This window comes from Dromaius novaehollandiae, chromosome Z (genome assembly GCF_036370855.1).
Source record: "Dromaius novaehollandiae isolate bDroNov1 chromosome Z, bDroNov1.hap1, whole genome shotgun sequence".
In the NCBI taxonomy this organism is placed as follows: Eukaryota; Metazoa; Chordata; class Aves; order Casuariiformes; family Dromaiidae; genus Dromaius; species Dromaius novaehollandiae.
Genome location: NC_088132.1, coordinates 423,435 through 441,689, shown reverse-complemented (window position 1 = coordinate 441,689; position 18,255 = coordinate 423,435). Strand labels below are relative to the sequence as shown.

Sequence of the window (18,255 nt, the reverse complement as noted above, 5' to 3'; positions counted from 1 at the left end):
ATAAGACTGTTCTTTAATGAAAAAAGAAGTATTTTTCTGGGAATCCCTCCCTCGCTTTTTCGGTCCAACTTTAACAGGCACTTATGAAGAATAAGACCCAATATACACTTATTTCCCAGTTATTTGTAATACACCATAGTAACGTGCACCATGCTGGACTGCATTACTTCTCAATAGGCACAGTCACACAATTCTTAGTTTCAACACATTTCTCATACCAGTGGATAAGAGCCTTCCCCCATGCCTCCAAAAGTCAGTGAGAGTTTCCAGAATTGCTAAAAAAGCCTAACCTGTATTCAATCTAAAATCATCTGCAAAAGTAGTTTTCAGATCACATCATAAACACTTTATGTAATCTTGCTCAAAAACACACCAGCCACAGAGACCATAGACTCCCAGGGCTTATGAGCCAAAAGGATCAACAACTTACTACTAAATCTGAACCCAAATTCTTTCCATAAGCTATAGCTTACTCCTGCTTGGCTTGCTGCCATATCGACTTACAAACAGGAGGGGGGGGGGGGGAAAAAAAGTGATGCCAAGCAGATCTACAGAAATCTGCATGCACCAAAAATGGGCAGAAGAATCAATTACAGGAGGAGGAATAAAAGGAAAGCTAAAAAGCACTAAAGATGTAAAGTTAGGGCAGGGGGGAACACAATTCGGATGCTGCAAACATTTGCACACGTTATTATCAAAAGCAGAATTAACCACATACCTAAAAATCAAATCTCCACAGGTGAGATCCTAAGCAGAGAGTAAACATAAATCTCAAAAATTTTTGCTTTGCAGCCTGAATACACCCCAGGGTACCTAGGGAAAAAATAAAGAGGGGACAAGTTTTGGCTGTGCTTAACAAGCTGCAGCACATGTTTCCAGACTTTGTACCGCAGCTCCTGTGCAGGTGCCATCATACAGTGTTCACACGCTGCTCCACAGCTTCTCCAGCAGACCCAGCCGCTTTACCCTTACAGCCAGCATTGCTAGCTGCACTTGGTGGCTGGATACTCACTCCCCAGCCTCTCATACGTATAAACGACATGCAAACAGGTAGTCTTTATGGCATTTAGAAATTTCTAAACTATTTTATGATACTCTTATTTTGAAAGGAAATTTGCCAACTATGGAGATTATGAAGTCATATTTTAATGAAACCCACAGAATTCAGATTTAACTCTACTCCTTTACATAGATTAGCTCCATTATGTGATACCTTCTTTGCTAACCACCTTCCTCTCACTTTCCTCCCCCAGAAAATCATCCCCTGGAGTGCACACAGGTAGGATTCTAGGGAAAAAAAGTGCAGTTCCCTTACACACTGACAAATAATAAATAACCTTTAACGACAACAGTAACATTGCTCTATTTGCTACTGGCTACATACCATGTACCTTGTGCTACAGTTTCATTCATTTGAAAGAATGAAAACTCAACGAAAGATTTAAGTGAACCTTCCTGGTTTTTATGCAATTAAAGCAATGGAATATGTCTGCTTTTAAGCCCATCATTTCCCATTTGGGAACCTCCCAGCCACCAGTGACCAAGTGCAAACACTTTCATGTATGAGCTCTGAAATATTGCAATGTTTCACTGAAGGCTAGTTGTTTAAAAAAGGGCTCGCAGAGATGACAGCCCATTCATTTTCCCTCTGTAGAACTGACCTCCAACCAAACCGCCTCAGGTGCTGGGCAACGCCGTGCTGAACCCAGGCGACCCATGTGGATGCAGAGCCCGAGTCCATGAGTCACTTCAGGAGCAATGAGAGAAACGCCTTGACATGCTCCACCGTCTACAGACCAATCACAGATGTCCCCCTTCCAAGCAAGTCATGACTGTTGTGGGCTTGCACGGGGGGAGGAGGTGGCGGTGGTCCTGGGAATGGCTGCCGAGGTGGCCAGAGCCACGGCACATGTCTCACCTCAACAAGGTCTAGGGAGGAGCGCGTTAAGGATGAACACTCGGAGCACGTGCGCCTCTCTGAGGAGCTGGGAAAACAAAAGCAGTGTACACTGTGCATGCTCAGACACTTCCTAAAATACCTGTGACTTAGCTATTTAAAAAAACACTTCCTGCTTCTTTCCCCAGATAGAGCGAGGTACTCATTCTTTGCTCTACGTTACACATCAAGTAACTTGTAAAAGAAAGCTTGATCTTAAGTTGTCAGCACATAAGGACAACAGCCAATATTATTCCCAGCAAGAACGGGAAAATATTTTCCACACTCCGGCAGCTCTAACAAACAAATGGATATTTACTGTGCTTCATACACGCAAAAATGGGGAAAAAAATAGTACTTTAGATGGGGGAAAAAATAGTTCTTTAGAACAAGCATAAAGCAGTGCAACCAGAAGTTGTCTAAAGAAAAAAAGCAAGAGGAAAAAAAGCAATAGAAAAGCAGAATTGGGAGAAAGCAGAATATTCATGCAAAGGAAGTTCCACTGCAAACTGGTAAAGATACTCTTCAATATTTTGGTACTCTTCCCTGTTGTTATCCCACCCACATCCTGCATCACATTCAGATTGACAGCTCTTATGTTTAGATGACACATCTCCATCTGAATTTCGGATATGAAGCACATATCATACAGAAAACCGCTTAAAATATCCGAGGTGAAAGAACTTTAAGAAAAAAAACTGTCATGCTATTGGCTGAAAGAGATTTAAAGCCTATCTTCCTCAAAAGCCATGAGTTAAAAAGACTTTGATCACATGTGGGTTTCATTTTGCCGAGATAATCTTGTGGGTGGAAAAGGGCTGGATAAGCAACAAAACTAAATATAAAAAAACAAGCAAAACCTTCTTCTTTTTTTAATTGATCACATTTTTTCCAAGTTTTTACAATGTTCACAGTCACACTTATTAGTACTTTTTTTTAAAACAATTCCTCATTTCTTCCTTTCAGTGACAAGGTAAACACTCTTCCTCACATCCCATAAATAAAACTTCTACCACAGAAGTTCAGTTTCCATACCTGTCCCAAAGCATAACCTTCACACGAATCAGAGAGTACAAAACCTGCTCTGCTGCTGAGTCTGCTTTCTGCGGTGATTTTACCTTGGCATGAAATGGTTACAGGCTCCAACAGCACACACGTGTAGTGTCTGCGATACTAACCTCAGCTGAGCACGAAAATGCAAGTGCTGGAGCAACATCATTTCAAATACAGAAGAATCACGTGGAAGTGTTAGGACATGAACCAAGCTAAAATATATATATAATACGTAATATATTAAATATATGTATAAAACAGCTGTAAAGTTTTTAGTACAAAATTAAAATCACCTTCTCATCACAGGACAGCTGCATTTCACTTTGTGGCATTAAGTTTCTTTGAACTGAGGCTCCACCACACCCCGGGTTACCAGCGACCTGTTACTAGTCATTTTAACAGAGATGGGATGATCAGTTTCAAAACCAGAAAGACCCTCACCATAAGCAGCACAACATATGGGCCCTGGCTTGTTTTTCAGCTGCAGATGGGCAAGCCTGTGACAGACACCTTCACGGATGCCCGAACGCTGACACCCACAGAAAAACAGTACCGGGAAGAAAGCGATCATTACCAGCCACGGGAGCACACTCATGTCTGCCGCTTTCTCTTTTGATGAAACCATCTGAATTAATGTTTAATCCAGTGCTGGCCAGCCTAAGGAGGTACACAGCATGAGACACAAACTGATCTCTCCCCCGCGTCCTAGGCACTTCATGAGCTTTAGACGAGACAGTGGCTAACAAGGAATCAATTTACAAATCAACCCAAACCAGTCGCCAGTTGCACCGCAGCTCCATGCTGTGTTTTCCCGTGTGGGCCCCAAACTCACAGTCCTTTTGACACCTGAAGGATCAGTTCCAGGAGGCCACCCAATTCACATCAGCAGATAATGACACTACTTAGAGGGGTTAGACCAAAAAGATAATATACATTGCTTTATCAGCTGACCTTGTGGAACAGAGCATGCATTTTTAAATTAAATGCCTATCTCTGGTCTTCTTTCCAGTATTAAACAGGAATCTGTACTGTAGAGACAAAACAATCCATTTTTATTCTGGCATTTTTCACTCCTGTGCTCCTGCACATATTATATCTGAAGTATGCCTGTACTAGCAAGGATAAAGTTGTTTGCAGTGTTAGAACTAAAATATAATGGCATGTATATTAGCTTTAAGACTCTTTTAAATATTTAAAGTCTGGAGAAAGAAAACATGAACATCTGTTAGTATTCACTTGAGCTGGCTGGTGCTATCAGCACCTCGGTGACTACCTGTGAAACAACTTCATACAGTACGTCTATAGCATTGTACAATTTCATGCCATAAAATTAACTTTTCTAGTCCACACAAGCAATATTTATTAAATTTACTGATGGAAGTAGGTGTAAAATCAACAAAAAATAATCAAATGAGACAGAAGTGACAAAACATGACTTAAAATGACAGTACACATTATCTGAAAATAATTTACTGTTACAAAGGAGTACATATTTGTTTGTATTTATTTCCCAAAGTAAGCCCATAATTTTGCAATTCCTTTCTATTATGATAACTACTAACTTCTGGAAATAAAAAAAACATTCCATATATGTTTTCTAACATTAATTCCACAATTACCGGAAACTATTCAGAGTACACTTACTTTCTGTAAAAACAAAGACTTCTATATTCATTTTTAATTCAAAACTAGCAAAAAACACCACAATCATACTAAATAATTCTGAGGAACTAAAGGTAATTATGATTTAGTCTCCAAGGTAGACTAGTTCCACCCAAAAAGCACACGCAGGAACACGCTGCAGGTTCATAATTTTGTTACAATCCTAAGCAAGAAGTACCACCAAGCCACTTATTTACTTACGAACATTACACTTTAACCAAATTCAAATAAAGTTGCAAGACTAGTTTCAGATTCGGGGGTTGTTTTTCTCTTTTTTTTCCCCTCTCCATCTACCAAATCAATGACAACTTCTGAAAACCATCTAAATATTGAACGTGCTTCACTTGTGATTACTAAGGACAAATCCTTGCATCTTGCGCTGTTTAAGAGGGCTACAAAGTTGTGTAGGGATCACTGTGACATAAATCAGAGGGCACTGACACTCACCATAAAGCCACAGTAACTGCTTTCCTGTTCAAGAATAAAACCACACACACCGCAAACAGATAACTGCTGAGGGCGCAGCAACTCGCATGTGCCCGTCTGCAACATAGAGGGAGTTTTTGTACTTAAATTAGAACTGCTTAGCATGAATTTACACAGCCTTTCACTGTGCTTTAATGGACATAGTGGCAGTTTCTTTACAAAGATGCCCAACCCTTCATGCCCAGCAGTTCTGCATACGTTTGAAAACTGGTGCTGATCCTTCGATCAACAGTATTTCCCAAATGGAAATGCTTACCAGATGCAAAGATATCTGCCTAAATGAGCACCTCCCATCACTGCTTTTAATAATATTTTGAATAAGACTTTACTTCATGTGAGTCTTAAACATTAATTTGAGTTTTAAAGTTATTCTGGCTAAGACTTTGGAGTATAATGTAGCTGAAAATGGCAAGCTATATTGATGGATTTTAGCGAAGTTTACCAGCTGACATCCAAAGGGTGATTTACAAAACAAAGTTATTGAAGAGAAAAGCTGCCTTCAGAAATAACATTAGACTAAAATATTTGGCATTAAGTACACTACAAGTTCTCGAGCTGTCTTCCCTCTCCAAGTGCTGCAGTCCCCAGAATAACAACAGATGCCTTACAAAAAAGTGAAACTGAGAAGGACTAAAATTTTCTGCTACAGCCACACTGTTCTCTTCCCGTTGGACAACCATGCCTCTGGCTGGTTTGCTCTTTTTCACCGAGATGTACACACCTCAGCGGAGGTAAAGCCCTTTCCTGGATATAAAGAGTCACTTAAGATCAGGCTCAGTTTCCTGCATGAAACAAAGAATCAGCTCTTCAGCGCAATGTTTCCTAGTCCAATATCCTTTACTGATTTGACAGCTGTGAATAAAGACTTTCTCATCTGCTGACACACATAGGGAGAAAAATAAAAAAGAAACAACAGAAAGAAGAACCAGCTACCGCTAAACCTTTCTATGCCGGGGTGGGGGGAGGGCACAAGAGGGGCTGCAAATGTTCTCTCAGACCTGCTTGTAAACTGTAAGTTCACTAACTCCTAGTATTTGAAGAGCAGCTCATCACACAGTTTTTGTCAAAAGCCAGAATATCAGGATGCCAATGGGAGACTGCTGCTTGCAAGAACACGGCTAAGAGGATGTTCAGCAAAATAACCCAAGTTAGACCCCCACGCCACAAACCATGTATGGGGCATCACTTGTTCTCTGGTGGCAAGTCGTTGAGTGAAACGGGTAGACTTTCCCAAATGCAGAATAGCCTTTCCCTTTGGAAAAGGTTCCTGTCTACAAATGCCCTGGTTTTTTTCTGTAAACTGTCACATACTATCTCAAAATTAGAAGATGAATCAGAGATCATGCTACAAGACGATGGTTTTTGTGCATTTGAGATTGTGACTAACAATGAATGTTCACCTGTTACTGCAACTTAAGCACATGGTAAAACCATTTAACTCAAATATCTGCAGGAACCAAATGCTTTTGAGCAGATCGGTTCAGATTATTCCAACTACTGCAACAGTAAACAAGCTTTCCCAGTCACGGCATCTCTAACAGAGGTAACTTCCATGCTGAGCCTTTCAGCACAGGGTCTGTGTTCATGAACACCAAAACTTCTGAACAAATCCCCAAAGCCCCTGCCCTTTTCAGAGAAGAAAAAGTTCGGTCAGCCTTCCCCAACCCAGTGGAGAGGTCTTGGCACACGGTTTACAGGCCCGTGGTGAATTCCACATGTGATAACGGTTTTATTTCTTTTTGCACCAAGGAGTTTCCAAATCATGGGAAATACAAACGCTGCTATTTCCCCACTGTAGTACACCAGGTCCATTTTTCTATGAGATTAGTAAGTGTGGGAGAGGTTTTAAAAGCGGGTTTTAAGATGAGGTGATTATCGATGCCAAGAATGCCCAAGCAATTGTAAAACAACAACAAAGTTTCATCAGGTAAAGTCTAAAACCTTCATTTCTAGATCACTTTTAAGTTAAGAACATTTTTCACCTATATATTTTATATGAAAGGCCCACATAGCTGGGGAGAAAAAACTTGTCTCCTCAGTGGCCTCCAACACAGAGGAAAAGCTATTTTTGAGCTATGTAATACAATTCAAAGGTGAAAATCCAAGTTCTGTCTCAACTTTTAAGGTGATAATCCCTTAATATCCTGCCAAGCACAAATTTCAAGAGGAAGCTGTGTATAGAACTACTGCATTTCAGATTAAGACTTCTATCAGACTCAACATCCATACTGCAGACTTCTGTAAGTCACCCAAGTAGCTCCCCAAGACAGGAGCATCACTAAAAATTTGTTCTAGGAAAAGGCTAATTAGCTAGCTCACTTCCCCACCCTCCACAGAATGATTTCTCGTTCTGTGCCGTTTTCCCTGCACCGCTCCCTAATTACGAACTTCATATACACATCAACAGTCTGGTTCCTGCTGCCACTTGCAAACTGCAGCCTAGAGGAAAGAGAAACCCCAGGCCCCAGGTCTGCAGCCGCGCCAGCACGCGTTCACACCGGCGCGCGCGGGGAGACCCCGTGCAGCCTGGCGCGCCCAGCGCCCAGCGAGCGCACCGACGCGGACCCCGACCCCGACCCCGACCCCGACCCCGAGCGCTGCCCGGTCCGCGCACCCCGCGCACCCGCCCCGGGGCGGCGGCGGCGAACCGCGGGGGCGCGGCTGAGGCGCAGAGGTGACCCGGGTCCCCACCGAAGTAGCGACAAGGACCTTCCGCGGCGTTTTGGAGCCGTGTGGGGCAGCCGGTGGCGATTAACGGCGGGTTTCCCCAGGGACCGAGCGGGGACGCCCGGGGCAGAGCGGCGGCGGCAAACCTCCACCTCTGGCAACTCCGACCGCGACGGCGGGGGGGGGGGGGGTGGCCCCGACGGCGGCTTCCCCCCGGCCCGGTCCCGCCGGGGCTCCGCAGGGGGCGACACCCCGGGGCGGCCCCGAGGGGGCGGCGCGCCGGCCGCGGCAGCGGGACCCGCCCGGCGCGGCCCGGCCGGTCCCGTCCCGTCCCGTCCCGTCCCGCCCCCGCGTCGCGCTCACCTGGCGGCGGGGCCCGGGCGGCCGCAGGGCTGCCCCGGCCCTGGCTCCGCACTCGGGGCTCCGGCGGGCTCGGCCCGCGCAGCGGCAGCGGCAACGGCAGCGGCGGCGGGGGGCAGCGGGCGGCGGGCGGCGGCGGGCGGCGGGCGGCGCCGCCGCTGCTCATGGCGGGGCCGAGGGGGCGGCGGCAGGCGCGGGGGGGCTCCGGGCGGTGGCGGGCAGCCGGGGGGGCGGCGGCAGCGGCGGCGGCCTGGGCAGCGGCGGCGGGGGGCGGCGGCGGCGCGGAGGAGGAGGAGGAGGAGGAAGGCAGGAAGGGGGCGGCGGAAGGAGCCACCAATCTGCCGCTCAGCCCGGCGCCGCGGCCCGCCTCGCCGGCCTGCCCGAGCCGCCCCGGGCGCTGCCGGCGGCGGGCGGAGGCGGCGGGGCGCCCGTCGGGCCGCGCCGAGCCGGCGGCGGCCACCGGCCGCGCTGGGGGCGGCGGGCCCGGCCCGGCCGCGCCGCGAGGCCCGGCGGGCGCGGGGGGGAACAAAGGCGGCGCCGGGGGCGGCGGTGCCGCGGTCCGCCCCGCCGCGGGTGCGCGCCCCGCTCCGCCCCGCTCCCGTCTCCGCCTCGCCGCGCCGCTGCCGCGGAGGAGGCGCCGTCGCCGCCGGCTCCGCCGAGGAAGAGGAGGAGGACGCTACCCGCCGGCTTCCTCCTCGCCCGCGGCGGCGGCGCGGCGCGGCCCCCGCTCCGCTCCGCTCCGCCGCCGGGTCTCCGCCGGGCAGGAGCCCCTTCCCTCACCGCGGCAGCCGCGGCTGGACGCCTTCTCCGGGGCCAGGGGCCAGGATGCCCGGGCTGCGCCACCCGGAAAGTTGGATAGGCCGGTGAAGTCTGCGATTCCTCCCGAGTGCGCTATCAGGTAAGCGTTTTCCCAGGCTGCTCCTCGTGCTTTGGCAGACACCGGGAATGCAGCTAGGGGTTTCCCTTGCAAAGAGGAGAAGCATTTGTGTGTGCATGTTGCTCTGTGCTTAAATAAATATCTGCCTTTTCATGTCGCTCAGACTGGCTTTTAGTTTTCAAGAACAAGAAAACTGGGGTGTATATTACCGAAGAAAAATCGCTGCATTGTATGTCTCTGTTTAGGCTGTAAATTTCACTATGTCATCTGTTGAAGAGCAGCAACTATGTGAGCTTTAATGTGCAGACAGAATTCACTTAATTTTATGCATCATGGCAGTGCCACCTTCTCCATGTGTCTTCTGTACGATGTAGTGGGTGGTAGAGGTTTCTGCAGCTTGTCCACATCACCCACCTGTGACACACTTTTCCCTCACTCCTTCATGTGGTTTGAATTCAGGTTTTCAGCCCTTCTGGGAAGAGGTCACCATGCCTCCCTGGAGAGGCAGCACCTCTGTGGCTGGCAGCCCAGTGACTGCATGATTTATGTTTCCCAGCTATTATCTAAGGCCATTCAAGGCCTTTCTAGATTTGTTTCCTGAATTCCACAGACCTATACCTCCAAAATTCAGCAAACCACTTCTAGCTTGTGACACCCCCTCACAGATCCGCCCCCCCCCCCCCAAATATTAGGGTCAAAAGTACTCTCCCTTTGTGTCTGTGGCTTCAGCTCTGTGGGGTGCCTGCACCTCTTCTTCACCATCTCACAACCACCTCCTGCTTGCATGGAGCTCCTGGAAGCCCAGAGATGGCAGAAAGAGATGGACGCAGACAGCCACCATTGCTTGTGATGATTCATTTTTCGCTCAGTTCCCGAGGGGAAGTTGCTTTAAAACAGTGCTCATACTGAAGATATTACATAACACTGAGTCGTGGCACGGAATCCTCCAAAACTTTGCAATAGTTGAGTATCAGGGGATTTTGGTACCACAGGACAAAGTCTGAAAATAGCATTATTCATTCAACTAAAATAAGCTTTCTTATTTTGTCACATGTAGCTTGTCTTCTCCAGATAAGCAAAGAAAGGGTGTTTTTGCATAATGAGGCTGTTTGAGCCATTAACATGCACCTCAGACTGCAGGCTGGCTGGAAGATCGGGAAGGCTGGCTCTGTGGGATGAGGGTCTGCAGTTTTAGAGACTTGTAACTTGGTGGCTCTGGTGCATTATGCTTTATTTGCTTCTGGAGTTCGGGTGTCCCATTTTCCTGTAAAGTTGGTTCTAATTTAAAATCAAGACTCTTCAAGACAATATTATTACAAGAACTAGACCTAGCTCTTTTTCAGGTGTCTTTCAACTTAGGTGGGACAAGAAGACTTAATATCTTCAGCCTAATATCTTATTAGGCTAATTATGGTAACTGGAAAACAGACAAGCTTTTGTCAGAGTTCAGAAAGCCTTCTTCAGGTCTACTTCAGGTCTTCATGCCTGGTTTTCCTTCTTCAAAGTTTAAAACATCTTGTACATTCCTTCAGTTTCCATAAACAGAAATATACTGACTGATATCCAGGGTTGAACTCACTGGTACTTTATATCAAACGGATATAAGGAATAGCTGTAACCAGTGAGGTGTTTTCTTTTTCTCTGCTTTGGCTTTTATTTTGTTTTAAAGATTACAAACTTGGCAATGGTCAGAAAGCCACTGCACTCAGAATTGCAGATTTAACTTCACGTGAACTCAGAGCTTGTTGGTTTGCATTCAGACAATCGCTACAAGAACATAGAACTTAGATGCAGGTTCTGTTGCAGATTTGGAGTACTTCTTTTCCCCAGCCTCATAACTAATCCTGCTTAGGAAATGACACGAAAGTCAGTATGCTCACTATTTTAATTTTACATTTTACATTTTTTTGTTTAGATTTTTATATTAAAGTAAAATAATTTAATATTTGTATCATGTCAGTAAATAAAAATCTCCAAGTGGCCTGTCAGAGTCAAGCATACAGTATGGTTCTCAGGGTTCTCAACTGTGGTCCACTGTTGGAAACAGTGTTATTAGATACATCGTTTCATTAAGATTTGTACCAGCCAAATCTTCCATGTACCTAGGGCATCTCTTTAAACCCTGGTAACAGCTGAGGTGATGCTTACGGCCTTGTGTAAGCCAGACCTTGCAAAAGGGTGATTTTTATCCTGAATACTTCATTATCTCTGTTTTGTCCTCCCTAGTGCTGCTGAAAGGCTTCCCAGTACCTAGTTGAGAGTGGGGCATGAAGGAAAGGATTACTCCAAATAAGGCTGACACGGTGGCAGAAGGTTTTAAAAAACTGATTCAACAGAGAATTGTGTCAGATGCTTTCAAAATATGCCCATGAACCTGCCACTCTCAACAGAAAGCTGATTTTTGTGTTTAAAAAGTATTCTCTTAACTTCACAGGGAAAAAAACATGCACATCTGCAAATTCCTTCTGTGGAAAATGCACATCCATCTTCCTGCCCCCATTAATTTGTCATTCAAGTAGTTGAGAAAAACATGTGAAACCAACAGGACTCAAAACAACAGCTCTGATTTATGTTGCTGAGTGCACCAATGCAGCTGTCGTCTCCCCTGCAACGTGCTCACGTTGGCACTTGCTCTGTGCCCGCTGCTGGTGCCGCTCCTGCCAGCCTCCCTCGCTGTCCACGGGGGCAGCGCCCCTGCTGCGGGTCGGTGGGGGCCCGTCAGGCCGGGTGCTCGGAGCCTCCTCTGAGCGTCCCGCTCAGCCCCGGCTCGAAGAGCGAGGGAGACGAGCAGGAGGCAGCACTGCACCTGTGGCAGGGGAGAGCGGATCTGTCGCTGAGGCCTCTGTTGGGGCATTGCTTATCTCAGTGAAAAATGAGAAGGCAGCGTGCAGAAGATGGGGGCACATCTCCCAGGAGACAAGCATCAGTGTTTGTAATGTATGAAAAGGTATTCAACTCCTGGGTCCCTCCCGCAAGCTGACATTTTCCAAGCAATGCTGCACACAGAAATCTGGAGCTTTCAGACTGGCCCTCCCATTTCCTTCCACAGCCTTATACTTCAGCCCAGACTTTAATTACTTGGAAGTTACAATTTGACTGGGCTTCACCTTCACAAACAGTTATTTCTAAGCTCTGCAGTAGATTTCATGCGAGTTGCAAACATCTCAGCCTGAGAAAAGCTCAGACAGGAGGGGAAAGGAAAAACCATGAAGCTGAGTGCACATCATAGCTGAAGAACATGTGACATTACTTGCTTGGTTGTAAACAAACAGGCGCAAGGAACACAGACAAAAGGCGAAGCGCTTTGTGCGTGAGAAGAAATAGCTGTACATGCTTGTTTCCTCCTATCTTTTCATTGCTCATGTGTCACCCTTGAGAAACTTTACCGGTATATCCCTCTGGATGCTGAACAGTCACACAGAGCAGCAGAGTTTAGCGGTCAGAGTAGCTTTGACAGTGCAGAAGGAATGATGTTACAGGGGAAATATCCCGAATGGTAGACCTCAGAGATGCAAGAATGTCAAGCACTATGGGGGTCTCATGTTATATTTGCAGTGAGGCAGATTGGAGAAAACTCAGGTGACTGCAAGATTTCATTGTGTTAGGTCCATCTGCACAAACAACAGCCTGAATGGGCCTGAAGAGCTTGCAATCCAGATGTGCAGGAGAAAGAGGAAGAAGGGAGGCGGAGGCACAGAAGAGTGCAATGATCTGCCTGTGGAGATGTGGCATCCTGGTTGCAGGACTCAGATTCCAAGTCTCGAGTTTGGAAAGACCCTGAGGAGAGCCTTCCTCACACAAGCCATGTTGACTGGTGGGATCATGCACAGGCACAAAGGGAGCACAGGGTTTGGGGTGGTGCCAGGAGAGCAGGGATGATAGGAAGGCCATTCTACTAGGGCTGCCCGTGCAATTGAGAAACCTTCCCAAGGCATGGTTTGCACCTCACATAAATATGGTGGAGTATTTATTTTAATATATTTATTTTAACACACACTCTTAATCTCACACGCCATCTCAGAGGCACTTCGTCTTTCTTCTCCCCAGTGCCTCAAAGTCAGCCCATCTACATGGACTGTGACCTGCCTTTATAGCCTCGAGAGGTGCCTTGGAGGTGGAAGCTGGACCCACTTCCTCCCAAAGGACCGAGCACGGTGTGATGCAGCTGTTATATATTTGACACATTCTCTCTTGCCTCTCACCTGCTCTCTTCCAAATATTGAACAGAACTGGAGCAACCTTAGCTTGAGTTTGTATTCTAATTGAGTTTAAATACAATTCATCTCCAAGCAGCGTACAAGAAAGGGCATCCTCTGTGAGAGGCTTATGGATATGTGTCAAACTGCACCAGGGAGTCCTTGGGAAAAATTATCACTTAGTTTTACTTGCAGATGTGCATTTTAAAGTTGATATACGTGCAACATACAGGTACTTAATGGTTTTGTGTTAGTTTTTTTCTCTCTCTCCATGTTCAGATTTGTCTTGAACAATTTGGACTTTTTAAAGTAACAAAGTGGGGAAGGGGTTGATTTTTTCCCCCGCTCCTGTAGACTCTGATACTTCAACAAAATCTTTCGCTTTCCAGGTTGTTAGTCATGTAATCATAGATTTTAAGTGTAGGGTAACACAGCAAAAAGGGTTTTAAAAAGTGCAAATAAAAATATTTTCCCTCTTCAGTTATTCTTTAATTTTAGGGTGAATTCAGGTCATTGGCACCTGAGAATATCCAGTCTGGGCATGAAAAGCCATACTGTAAATTGCTTTCTGAGTTGGTGTGTTCCCTTGGGACTGCAAGCTCCCATATGTGCTACCAGGATTTCTGGGAGAACTCACAACAGTTTTATCAGTGAGGTCAGCTGTGACATGAGAGACGCCCCTGTCCTGCTGGGCACTTGGGAAAACATACGGGAAGGCATTCGCAGACCTTTGGCATTGAAGTGAGTTAGCTTGTTAGGCAGCTGTGCTACCAGTGTGGATGTAAGCTGTATTTGGACTTTAAACAACCACTTCAAGATGGCTCAGCTGGCCTTGCTGTAAAACATCATCATGTTTAGAGGAGAGGACTTCATGAATGGGAAGAAGCTTAGGGACAACACCAAAGAAAGGCTTGAGTTAACGGTGCAGTAACCTGCCCTTCATTTTATCTTCAGGCCTCTGAAGTCATCGATCATTGCAATAGCTGGCTCCCATCACAGGCTTGCCTGATGCTAACAAGTTTGCTGCATGCAGGGCAACTGTCACATTTTCAGCGACAGAGTTGAGCGCGATGTGCACATCACTACTGCTGGGTCAGTGCTTCTAAGCAGAAGGTGGGCTAGCCCATGCAGTGTGAGAAACACCAGCTCTTGTTTACATTGCAGCCCATAAAATTGGCAAGGCTGCTGCTGTGATGTTCAGGCCACACGCCTGCAAAATGATATGACAAACTTGTCAAGCATAAACAGGACCATGGTGGCTTTGAAACTGCATACAGCATGAGATACTAACAGGAGAACATGTAGGGAAAAAAGCTCTCTTTCTGATCACTTCTTCAGGAAATCACAACAAGAAATCTTGTAGGCCTTTATGAATCACAAAGTGGTTACAAGACCAAATTATCTCCTTAGCAGGTGTGATTTAACTGCAGATAACAGGACAGTACATCATTATGAGGCTTGAGCTCATTCTTCATTCCTCTAATGCCACTTTGTACAAAGTACTTCTATCTGCTACTTTTCAGAAAAATGACCTTTGAAGCATGCTGATTTGCTGTTCAGGTTGAAAGCTGGAGAGGGGCAAATACAGGTCAAATAAATAGGAAGATCACGGAGGGCCTGATAATGGCTTATTAGATGAGAGACATAACCCGTTGCAGAGGTTGCTGTGAATAGCCTTGCTGATCTCATTGGACAGTTCACTTGTATAAAGCTGTAAATTCACTTGCCAGATCAGGATCTTATGTTTATGTTGCTTTCTTGTGTCTTTTACAATTGACAAGCGTGCTGGATCCTCTTTGCGTAAGTGAAAAGTGTGCACCTATGCAAGCCTTTGCATCTGATCAGCAGCTTCTCTTGGACGTGGACGGGTAGCAATCAGTTACTGTCCTGGGAGGCATGATAGGACCAGTGCTGCTGTAGCATGGGCTCTGCATTGCTCCACTTCTTTCACAACATACAGACAGATGCTGCAGAGACCTCAGAGGCCTGGCAGGTTTCTCTGATGGAAGATGTGGCCCCAGTGTTCCCCTGTCCACCTTGGATACTTAGTGATTTCCTGGAGGGCTTTATGGGCCCTCTCTGAAAGACTTAGGATCTGAGATCAGCAGATCGGTGTGGATGTGATACAGACATACAATAAGCAAAGGGCTGTGCAGCTGTTTCCAACCTGCCTGGCAGGGTTTATCTAGCTGGCACTGGGCAGCACAGTGAGGGGTGGGAGCAGGCCTGCCCATCTTGTCCCCTCTCTCACTAACTAAAAGTGTTAATTAAGTGAAGGTCACAGATGCACCGTCCACTTTTGCTTCAAAAGAGAAGTAGGAAAGCAGAATATTGCCTGCCAAAAGCCCCAGTCCCATTCACTTCCAGGCATGCAGCTGGGTGAGAAACTGCCTGAATTGGCTGAGTTAATGAGTTAACCAGTGTCCCAGCCTCCTTTTGGCTGTTGCTTCCCTGTTGTTCACCAGAACTGGATTAAATCTGCCCATCTGTAGGCAATGGTGCACACGCATTTGGGGTGATGTCAGTGTTCATTCCAGGTTTAGCCCTGCTCCTGCTGGAGCCAACAGACATTTTGCAGCTAGCGTCATGGGGAGTCGAGTGAGGCCGTATGAGCTGCTGGTGGTGCCACGTCCCTCTGGGGCAGAAGATGCAGTGAAGCAACAGGATGTAATGTCCTTTCTCAGTCAGCCCCATGCTGGGTCATATTGCACGTGTAGCTCGCTCTACGAAGGGACGGGGGCAGCCTCACATCCTCATCTATGTTTTGTGGCCTGCTGCTTGCTTATTGCTCACTCTTCTCCTGCACACAGGAGAAACTGTCCTGTCAGCTGGGACGGGCCCAAAGTTCATGAGAAGGGCCAGGCTTTCCCATGGAGTGTGCATCCCACACATTATTGGGACCACCTGTGTGTGTGTGGAGAGATGAAGGAAGGTTACTGAAGCATTGCATTTGTACTAGGGCATGGGCCATGTGCTGATGTACACTTGGTATGACCCATGGTGGAAGACTCTAATCTAGTGTGGTTGTGCAAGGCCTGATAAACTTCAAGAGACTGCTGTACCCCAGGTACCAATGAGACAGCGACAACTGCCTGCACGGCCAGCAAGGTGGAGACACAGCAAGTCTATGATCTTCGCCTCTTCTTAACACACCCTGCCTCCATAGCAAAATGAAACTGTAGTGTGGTAGGTGCTGGCTTAATGCTCCTAGCAGCAGCAGCAGGGACAGCACAATGCTGTCAGCTTTAGCACACACTTGCAACCAGAAGATTGCAGCCCCGGAAAAGCATTTCTCTGCTTACTAGTGCATGCTGAAGACCAGCTGTTGCATCCCCACTGCTGTTTTTGTGCAAATGAAAGTGACAAACTTGCGTCAGAAAGTGCTACACTCTCGCTGTCACTCTGCCTGCACATCATGTTGGCTGGTAGATGCTCTCTGGACCTCCCCATGTATGCTTCTGAGCAACTTTGGATTACAGTATACTTTGAAGAAAAAGCAATGAAAGGGCTGGGTCTCCATGCTTTCTTTGTACCTTTTTCACTGCATCTCTACACTGAAAGCTATGCTCTCTTATTAGTAGGAAAACAATGCCTTCATCCCCAGGTTTTATCTCCGAGGCCTGCATAGACAGATGAGCCTCTGCACACCATCACACAGAGTTATGCTAGACAGATGAGAATCAACTTCATCCAACAGGTGCAAGTCTGTGCATGGATGGCTGATAGCTAGAATATCTACCAAAAAAAAAAAAAAAAAAAAAAAAAAGAAGTTTTAGTGGAAGCAGGAAACCTGATGCTTCAATTCTAACCCCATCTCCAAAGGCATAAGGAAGAATCCTGTTTGAGGCATAGATTAGCCTACAACTGCCAACTGGGGATTTTCTTACACCGTCTTCTGAAGTTTTGGCTGTTGTCAGAGCAGGGATCCCAGGGAAAGCGGACCCTGTGGCAGGGACAGTCTTGCCATTTTAAGCCTCCTAAAAATAGGTATAGAGATTCAGTCTGCATATGTGTTTCTAGTATATTTATACTATATTTACGGCTCTATAAAGCACCCTTGCAGCTGATGCAAAACCCAATATAAACTGCAAGCAGCTACACTGACTTTTGTTCTGCTTCAGCCAGAGGAGATTAAGGCTGCTCAGTGGCAGAGCTGGCACAATAATTTGGCTTCTGCACAGTTCTAGTGCTGGGTTTGACTCCTCTCCCACATCTGTCTCCAGCTCTAGGCCAACTACCTACCTGTATTTAATGCCAAGTGTCTACTCTGTACAGCACATTCATGTTTGGCTTCCAGATACAGAATGGGGTCTCAGGCTAGCTCAGCACTAAAACAGACATAAGTTTCATAAAGAACAATGTAACATAAAACTCAATTATGCTTAGATTAGAAAATACTAGAAAAGGAAACATGCTTTAGAGAAAGCATGAAATCTCATATTTCAGTGTCTAAGGCAGACAAAGGTTAAGAAGTGACCACACTTGATGAGCAGGCATTCTAAAAGATCATTTTGCTATAGAGAGAACTTCAGTGATGAAAATGAATGTCCTGTTGCATCATCATGCCATTACACACTGGATTAGATTCATGAACAGTTCTGTTCCCTCTCATTTATTATCTGAGAAAGGTTCTGCAAAATTAAATGGAAAATTCTTCTCATACATCAAAGCTATGTGAAGCTGCTAGTATATTTTGTCATTAGAATATTTCTGATAGGACTTCTACTCCAAAAATGATCAGCAGAGCCAGCCAGCAGAGCCAGAGCCAGTTAAAAATCCCCAGTGTATTCCATTATTGTGTTGTTCTTGTTTGAAAACTTTCCCTGGCAAAGTGAAAAAAGATGGATTTTAATTCTGCTTCAAATTGGTTTATTTTTCAGTACAAACAGGGAGATGTTCAAATCTTTCAGTACTTACATTTTGAGTTTTTCTTTACTTTTGTCCTGCCTTCCACTCCCCCCCCCCCAACTTTCCATTTTCTGTCAGTCAGTGTAATAGGAAGAGTGTTGGGCAGGTTT

The 18,255-nt window shown here is 46.2% G+C and overlaps 1 protein-coding gene and 1 long non-coding RNA gene across 8 annotated transcripts in view; one reads left to right on the top strand and one right to left on the bottom strand.

The window, feature by feature from the left end:
- RNF38 (ring finger protein 38) overlaps positions 1-8,345 on the bottom strand; it is a 131,117-nt gene extending 122,772 nt beyond the window's left edge. The window contains exon 1 of the mRNA XM_064501189.1: positions 8,168-8,345. Within this exon, the coding sequence (XP_064357259.1) occupies positions 8,168-8,330 (163 nt within the window). The 5' untranslated portion in view covers positions 8,331-8,345. The remainder of the gene's footprint in view (positions 1-8,167) is intronic.
- An 87-nt stretch (positions 8,346-8,432) lies between these two features.
- Positions 8,433-18,255, top strand: part of LOC112982744 (uncharacterized) — a 35,163-nt gene continuing 25,340 nt past the window's right edge. For 3 of the 7 annotated variants that reach the window (XR_010385915.1, XR_010385913.1, XR_010385911.1), the window contains exon 1: positions 8,435-9,062. This is a non-coding gene — a long non-coding RNA (uncharacterized LOC112982744). Of the gene's footprint in view, positions 9,063-18,255 lie in introns of all 7 variants that reach the window. The other 4 variants (XR_010385914.1, XR_010385910.1, XR_010385912.1 and 1 more) reach the window with 4 other exon arrangements.